We start from the raw sequence: 9348 nt of genomic DNA on the forward strand, positions 1-9348 counted from the left end.
TGAAGAAATCAGACCTGTAGAGACACCCACGGTTTGACACCAGCTCAGATCAAGGGATACGTGCCAGGACTTTGCAGTCACTGTGTCAAACAGATTCCAGGCCCTTGCCCAACTGGAGCAGGACTCTCTTGAGGAGAAATCGAACATTGTCAAGGACACATTTAGGATCACCTGTGAGGAAACTCTTGGTTACAAGACCAGACAATACAAGGACTGGCTGTCAGAAGACTTATCAAGGCTGATTGAGGAGAAGAGAACAATGAAGCACAGACTTCTTCAGGCCAAAAACAGGATACAGAAGCAAAATGTCCATGCAGAATATGACTAAGCGAAAGGAGGTCAAGAGAAGTAACCAAACGGGGACAGGGTTGACCAGCTGGCCCACAGAGACTCAGCAAGCAGCAGATTGAGGGAACTTGAAGACCTTGTACAATATCAATCGGGCACTAGCAGGAAAGAAAGGCGCTGTAGACAAGCCATTCAAATCCAAGGATGGTAGGACACTGACAAAGCCAAACGAGCAACAGGAAAGGTGGAGGGAACACTTCAGTGAACTCCTAAGCGACATACCAGTTGATACTCCCCCGTGACATACCTGAAGGCGGGGAGTTAGGCAGACACAGGAACTATCAAAAAGGACGAGATCATAGATGCAGTTGGGATGCTAAAGAATGGAAAAGCCCCAGGCCTCGATGGTATCCTACCAGGAGCCCTAAAAGCTGATTGCAAAACAACTGCAGGTCGTCTAATAGGACTACTACAGTATTTATGTTTGTTTCTTTGTTTTGAGTTTAACGCCGTTTTTCAACAGTATTTCAGTCATGTAACGGCGGGCAGTTAACCTGACCAGTGTTCCTGGATTCTGTACCAGTACAAACCTGTTCTCCGCAAGTAACTGCCAACTTCCCCACATGAATTATCAAAGGTGGAGGACTAATGATTTCAGACACAATGTCGTTTATCCAATAGTCACGGAGAACATACGCCCCGCCCGAGGATCGAACTCGCGACCAAGCGGTCCGTGGATCAACGCTCTTACCTACTGAGCTAAGCGGGCGGGCTACAGTATTTATGGGTAAAAGAAGAGGTTCCATCAGAAAAGAGGACACGGCTGATTGTCAAACTTCTAAAGACAGAAGATTTCGGGGACTGTCAGAACTGGAGGGGCATCCAGCTGTTGTCGTTGCTAAGCAAAGGTCTGACGAGGAAAATACTGGAGCGCATCAAGACAACAATAGACAGGATCATGAGGGATGAACAAGCAGGGTTCCGCAAAGGAATATCGTGCACCGATCAGATCGCATCTCTAGGGATTATTGTTGAACTGTCACTGGAATGGCTATCACCGATGTACATCAATTTTATAGGCTTTCGCAAAGCCTTCGATAGATAGACAGGGCCACAACATGGAAGATAATGAAGCACTACGGCGTTCCAGACAAGGTCGTCAACATAATCCGAAGCCTATACCTGGACGATCTACCAGACAAACATCACCCACCAAGCTCTTAATTGGAACCCACAGGACAAACAAAAACGAGGTCGACCAGTACTGACCTGGAGAAGAACCCTGGACGCTGAGCTGCGGACAGTCAGGCTGTCATAGGGCGAGGCAAAGAAGAAGGCAGAAGACAGAGACGACTGGAGGACGGTGGTGAAGGCCCTGTGCCCACCCGTGGACGAAGAGGAACAAGTAAGTAAGTTTAGACTCCAAAGACGGCTTAAGGTGATCAAATTTTGGCTCAAAGTCCGGGTCAGAATACAGTACTATCTAGCACTAAAACATGGTCCAATTTCGTAATGAGACATCTGGACGTATGCCGTTGGTATATTGAAAATCTATCAGCAATGTAATATGTACTTTTATTTGAACATATATACTAGCAACATATACACTCGGTTCAATACATCACCAAGCTCTTTTAACGTTGTGAATTACAGCAGTAACAAGGATTCCAGCTCATTTTCAGCAGAAAAATTCATTCTTAAAATGACGATATTTAACAGATCTCACCCTTCTTATCCGGCATATAAGGCATAAATTGCCAAAATTAAGTTCATTTTGCATCTCATGAATACTCCAATGATGACTTAAGGCGACCGAAACTTGGCTCAGTTGCATGGTTCGTTTCGATGCAGAATACAGCAGTATCTAAGCACCAAAATATGTTTCAATTTCATAATGAGGCTTTTTGGACGTATGCTGTCGGTTATCCTGAGAATCATTGTAATTTGTACTGTTTTTGGACAAACACACCGACAATATATCTGCATCGTGCAACGAATCCTCAAACCTCCTGAAAGTTGTGAAATACAACAGTAAAGGAGTTTCGAACCTATTATCTAGGACATTAAATATACAAAAACACTTACTACAATACAATGTATAAATAATGCAAATTATGCATTAATTGTTAAACTTACCAACAGTAACAACAGTAATACTATTGTTACTACTAAAACTTTACATTACTGTTGTAACTTCCAGCGGCAGCAGAGATAATACTGCTGTTGCTGCTATTACTGTTCTAAGGCTTACTTCACGCTGGTGGTGTGTGTCATGTAATAATGCCGCCAGTGATCATCCGATTTTATATAGTTTGCTATGAAAATGAACAGCAACGTCTGAAATTGTTTTTTGCAAGATCTAGGATTTTGCTCAAAGTGGCATTGTACAGATAATTTGATAAAATAAAAAAGATTCCAAGGTAAATAAACGGCGTTTAAAGTAAATGACTTCTTTACTATATTTCAACTAAATAAACTTCTCTATAAATTCATATAAGTTATATAATAGAAAAGGTGGAAAATCAAAGGTCGCCCAACATGACATATATAAATCCATTGGACGTAATTTTCAGTTGTCCTTTATTTTTGTCCAGCTTCATTTCGACAGACAACTGACGCTTCTTTAGTCTGAAATGAAATATCTCTTAGTTGATTTTAAAGAGACAAGTCGCTTAATTCTAAATCAACATGGTTGATATTAGAATAAAAGTTGATTTGGAAAGTCGCCAGTTTGAATGTCGTACGAAACGAAAAATCTTAAAACAGGTGACTGCGCATGCCAGTTCAACTGTATATATTCTAATGTTACTATTCTAAACATGATAAAGGGAGATTTGACACCTTATTAGCTAATTGATATTACATAGACTATTCTTACTCTTGAGAGTACAGCGACTTAACATCCTCTGTAACGTAGTGTCTTGGGACGTATCCTTTCTCATCCGTGTCATAGTGCTTGGCAATACACCACTCAACATTTTGACTGAAATTTCAAATATATACCGCTAAGATTTAAATTGCACGTAATTTTGCCCAAAGAAGCTAAGGGAAACTGTAAAGGAAAATTATATCAGTCATTGAAATGACGAATATTTAGAAAAATGGCTAAATGGCAAATATGTTCACATATAACACAGTGTTTGCTGAACTGACAAGTATACGTCATACAGAATATATGCTGAAAATATAAAAAAGCTAAGTATCTTCTGAAATGAAAAATATACATCATTCAAATTTATTGTCTTACACGACAACTTTGCATCATTCACATTGTTTGCTGGAAAGATAATTACGTATCATTCAGAATATTACGTAAATAGAGAATACTGAACATAAAACAGTTTACACGAACCATAACGTGCTACATTGTAATATTATTATACGCACAAAGGCACGCACACTAGCTCTTACGCAGGTACGTATGCAAGCGGTCTGCATTAAATCTCCCGCATTGAGAGTCCGTATTATTAAACCTGTGTTTCTGGTTCCCTTTAACTATTGTATATGACATAATAAACCTAACGATAACCTTAAGTCAGTATATTGTACATTCAATACGGGCGTACATCCATTTAGGGGCGATTTAATTTTGGCGGCACGCAAGCTCGCACGAATTTATAAATATTCGTTTTTTTTGGAAAACAATAATAAAATTAATTAATATTTCATTAATTGTTTCTAACGAAAAATGTGCAGTTATCAGAATACTGACTGAATAGTTAAAATGTATCACAAAGATACTCGCACTTTACACATATTGGCTTTGTAGCAATGTACCTAGTATTATCATATTATCTAGAACCTGAACAGCAAATTATCTAATGAAATTCATAAATTGTACATAACTGAACAAAATTCTACGAAAAGCATGGATGCTTAAAAGACACATACTCAATCATTTCTTTATTCACTTCTAACTTGTCTCCCTTTTCAAAGCTAATATCATCATTGTGCAAGGCTTCATATGAAAACAAAGCTACAACTTGAACAACACCTGTTTCTCCAACCGATTTTGCACCCAGAGACTGCAAGGAGTTCGCTGATTCTTCCTGACTTTGTTCTATCTATATAAAAAAATATTTGCATATACATTTTGTACAATAAAGTTTTCAGCCTGTTACGTGGCATTAAACATATAAGCATCGATTTTGCAAGCTCGGTGTAAACTTTGGGAATTATGTTGTTTTATTTCCACCCAAAAAGCCTTTACCCTTACAAATGCCTAATAAAACTATGAAACGACAAACGTGTATCAATTCAGAAAGCAAACAGCTGGGGTAAATTGTTAATTGTTTGTAGCCATTTATATATAAAGACGTACTAGGTCGAGAAAGTATTGAAAGTCTTAAAACAAATGTCCAACAGGAAAAGTCAAATATATTCGTATATATCGTTTGAATCTCATTATTTTAGTTTACATTTTTAAAATCCGGGTCATTCAAATAAAGCGCAACTGAATTCTTATCGTTAATAATTCCTTTACATACGTTGAAGTCCGATGCGACGGTTAAATGTTCATGACTCCTCACGCTTAGTTTCGTATTGTCAGACTCCTCTTGAATCGATGTATTCCTATGCAGCTTATTAGATGTCTTGTGATAGCTGTCTTCTATTTTAGTGAATTCCACAATCCCTGCGTCGCTCTCTGTGATTTGGTACAAATCGTCATCAGCAAATATGACATTTTCATCAATGGAAACATCCCTTGCGTCTGTCAGAAATGTCAGTCTTATCAGTTTCCTATTACACTCCAATAACCAGTGTTTCCCATCTTTCTTTAGAACATACTTCTGGAAACCTCTGTCGTTTCCTTTATCTTGTGACGACATTTCTTTAAGTCTGTTTACGATCTAAAAGAAAAGATATCAACACATACTTTCCGAAATATATGGTAAATATTTATGGATCAATCGTCATGTGATATTCAACATAAACAACATGGCATAAAAAGGTGTTCTATATAGTTGAGATATCACTGTTTACAATGTAATTGTGTATGTATTTATAAAAATATATTAAGGCATATCTTCAGTATTTGGTCTTAACAACAAGGACAAAATAGACCTCTTCTAATCCTGACCGAGTCTGGACAACGATGACTATTGCATGATGAAGTACATCAGACCATGACAGTGTTTTTCATGAACTGAATATAGATATTGGAAGACTAGTCCAGTCCAATAGGTCAATAAAAGTTTACAAGAATACAATGAATAAATATCATGCAATCTACGTGTTATTATGGAGAGGCATTATTAGTATTTCTTTTGCAAATAATATTTAAGAAGCACACAGTTCAAACATTGCACGCAAACTCTGGCAACACCAATTATGTCATCAAAATATCTGTTCGGAGTAGTTTTTAAAGTTACGGCTACTAAATTGATATCAAAACATTTTCTCCCAGAAATACTTTTCTTAAATATTTCAGTTCTTTACCACTATTTCAGCATCTATTGAAATCGGAGCTTTGTATTATTTGGTTCGTAGTTGTGGGTTTACTTCAAGAATTCAAATTTTTTTAGTTTATTTCGAGATGAAAACAATTATACTTCACATGTAATTTTGTTAAGGTTTTCTTTCCTACAAAGTTTACCATATTCATTGTAAAGATATAATTCTACCATAAGAAAAGGCTTAAGGTTACCAAGTAATCAAACAAAAATTAAACAACATCAAATTATAGAAAGAAAGATTTGTTTTGACATGAAAATTGAACAGCATGTAAAACATGCATATCACTTTACGGAACAAGTGTCAGCATACTGATATAAGCATTGAATTCCAGAAAATGACTGTCTATAGGGACCGGACAGTCAAACGCCTTTGAAAACTCACCATTTTCAAAGAACTGTTACACATGTCCGTTTTGGTGCATTTGCAATAGCGTGCGAGTGGTGAAATTTCACATAACAAGGTGGAACACAGTTTCAGCAATTGTTTATCGTTATTTCTTTACAAATGACATTCATTTTCAAAGGGAAACAACTTTTTCTCGACGATTACTTAAAATAATTGGAAAAAGTTGTCCCCCCTTCGAAAATGAATGCCATTTGTACTTAAAATAATCTGGAAAATGTCAGATGTTTCATAATATGGAAATAAAGCGTGTTCTGATTTATTCAAGGGGATAATTGTTTATTTTTATGCAGGTAAGAGTTTATTTCATTGCTACATTTTACAAAAATATCAGAAAGTCAAAAAACATTGTCGAGTTGAATTCAATATGGCTGCCGTATTGTTTCGTTCAGATGTTTTAGGGGCGGATGTATTTTCAAATTCGTAAAATATAGATTTAATGTTTTGCTTCAGTAGACATTTTTTTACTAAATAAGAGATGAAGACATATGTTGTTCTAAGCAGTCTGTGTGAGTTTCATGATAAATAGAATAACAGGCTACTGTCTGTTGATGTCAATGTAATCAGGTCTCGGCTGATATGGATTCCCTCACCCCTTCCAGCCCATATCACCCTCGACCTGATAACATTGATATCAAAAGACAGTAGCCTGTTACTCTCTATATATCTAAGCTAAACGGAAAACCACCATTTGACCTAGAATCTTAAAACTTCAAACGGTAATATTTAGGACTTACGGAGTAATTACACCTATTGTTCATGGTCATTTGATCAACGGTCAATGTCACAGGGGTTTGAACATGGAAGAGTAGATGACACCTTTTGATTCTGGGATCACTTGATCAGAGGTCAAGGTCAAAGAGGCAAATGTTTCCAGGCAATAAGTTGTAAACCATTTGACGTAGACCCTTCAAATTTCGTCGGATGAAAGAACTTAGAGCAGACTCCTATATTTTTTCATTGCTCGGTCAAAGGTCAAGGTCAAAGGGGCTAGGACATTGAAAACTGTTTCCGATCCATAACTTGAGAACTACTTGAACCTGAACGTTGAAACTTCGCGGGATAGTTAGAAATGCCTAGTAAATGATCCCTATTGATCATAGAGTCATTCTTTACGGGTCAAGGTCACATGGGCCAAAACGTGCAAAACCGTTTCCGATCTATAACTTGAGAACCCCTTGATCCAGAACGTTGAAACTTCACAGGATGATTGGACATGCCTAGCAAATGATCCCTATTGCCTTTCCGTCACTAAACCAACCACCAGTATCGCTTTGACTTTCGTCCCAATCCCCTATTGACTTCTTGCCTATTCCTGCTATGCTTTTGGAGAGCATGTACTTTTCTAAAAAGGCAACTTGTAGTTTATGATGGAAAGTCTTTGTGTCAGATTGTTGTGGATATAGATAAAATTTTATATAAATACAAGTCAGTCCATATGATTATGGTACTCCTACCCTCCGATGTTTATTTATTTATGTCATTAACATCTAGTTAACTTAAAGTTTTTTAACAAAATAATCGTAATAATATTGATATAACTGATGTAAATAAAATTATTAAAATATAAAAGATAAATACATACCCTGTGCAGTGTAATCCTGAAGTAAGATTATGTTAAATACACTCATATTTTCAAATTATTATTAAATTATTACTAAATTCCCGTTTGGCTTTTCAGAGTTTCACTAGCTGATTGTGTTTGAGATAAACATGATAAAATAAAATATTTACCAACTGAATAGCTTATCAACAAAAATTATTAAACTGGAGACAATTATATGATTCTCGGTAGTTTATTAAAACTGAAATGTCACAAGTATGTTCATGAAATTATTACTAGCCCAATTATATATTTGAGGAGTTAGTGTGGATTAACTTGATACACATTATATATAATTAGAACAGTCCTATTATTGAATTCAAGTATAATTAAACGTGCAATTTAAATCAATATATTGCAATTTCTAAATGCATGGGTTTTGTTACAGATCTTGATTTACCATTGTTTGTTTTGTTTAAAGACGCGCAACAGAATAACTGTATTCTTTTGTCTTATCATGATGGTAATCATACATAAATTGCACGAAGTCACGAGAAACAAAAGTATCTAGTTACAAACTGACAGTGACAAATAAAAGGCCAAGACAAAACCATAGTAAATACTAGCATAACAGTAGTGTTTAAGTACCATGTGATGACTGTGAAACACGTGATAACTGTGAAACGTCTTCCAGTACTTGGGCTCGGTGTTGTTATATTTTCCGGTCCTTTTACCAGAGAGTATGTTCCCCGTTACTATTATAAGCATAATAATAATAGTGATAAAGCAATCTGTAATGTTATGATTGCATTTCACGGAACAGAAATGTTAGATATTAAGTACATACATTAATATTATGCAGTTTTCTTCTTGAATATTACATCATATACAGCTCTTGTTCTGCGATTACTGTTAATGTCCTCTGCATTCCAGTTTGTCTCGAAATCAAAAATCGACATAAGACAACGTAAACTCACCATCAAATTCAAACTTCATAAATTCTTGAGTAAATGATGTTACAAGAATGTGTTTATGGTCCGAGAACAGACTGTGGTCCACATCAACATCAATCAGACTTTTGCTTATTTGGATTATTTTGAACCTTTGCAAGATATTTTTCAGCTATCACAATCAATGCATCTCTTACTGGCTTAAAAGGGTATAATTGGTATTTCTCCATTAATAGGACAGGCTGTCTAATCCAGTTGTTTTCTTACCATTTCAGTGGTGTTTTTATGTCTAAGTTCATACTGAGTTGGTTCATTGATGCAACCATTGTTCCTGTGACCACTTTTTCCATAACTACAGTTTGCATCTGAGCTGTTTGTATCACCGAAATGATGGTATGATTATTTGTTTACTTTCATGCTTTAAAGGGGTGTCCAAAGTTCAATATATTTGTTACCATACGTCTCCAACGATATTGCGCTACGTCGATCTTCCCGCTTTCTTTTGCAATAGAGCAAACTAAATCCTTACCTGTTGTTTAAACTCCACTAGAACTTCCACTGTGCGTGAAAGAGAATTTAATGACTCTGAATTTTTGAAGGGTTTTACGAGTTCAGTGGATCCTTCCATGACTGAGTCAAGCGGAAGCGACGTGTCCGAACGGTATATGTAGCCTTGAAATTGAAAAGGGGCTTCAGTTTTGAATTTTT

General features: G+C 36.3%; 1 protein-coding gene across 1 annotated transcript in view; it reads right to left on the reverse strand.

The window, feature by feature from the left end:
- The window catches only part of LOC123525718 (uncharacterized), a 62788-nt gene extending 54863 nt beyond the window's left edge, over window positions 1–7925 (reverse strand). Inside the window, exons 1-4 of the mRNA XM_045304863.2 lie at window positions 7733–7925; window positions 4776–5138; window positions 4180–4352; window positions 3167–3271 (exon numbers count right to left, since the gene is read on the reverse strand). Coding sequence (XP_045160798.2) covers window positions 3167–3271; window positions 4180–4352; window positions 4776–5117 — 620 coding nt within the window. The 5' untranslated portion in view covers window positions 5118–5138; window positions 7733–7925. The remainder of the gene's footprint in view (window positions 1–3166; window positions 3272–4179; window positions 4353–4775; window positions 5139–7732) is intronic.
- Between the last annotated feature and the right edge of the window lie 1423 nt (window positions 7926–9348).

Source organism: Mercenaria mercenaria, chromosome 3, assembly GCF_021730395.1.
Source record: "Mercenaria mercenaria strain notata chromosome 3, MADL_Memer_1, whole genome shotgun sequence".
In the NCBI taxonomy this organism is placed as follows: Eukaryota; Metazoa; Mollusca; class Bivalvia; order Venerida; family Veneridae; genus Mercenaria; species Mercenaria mercenaria.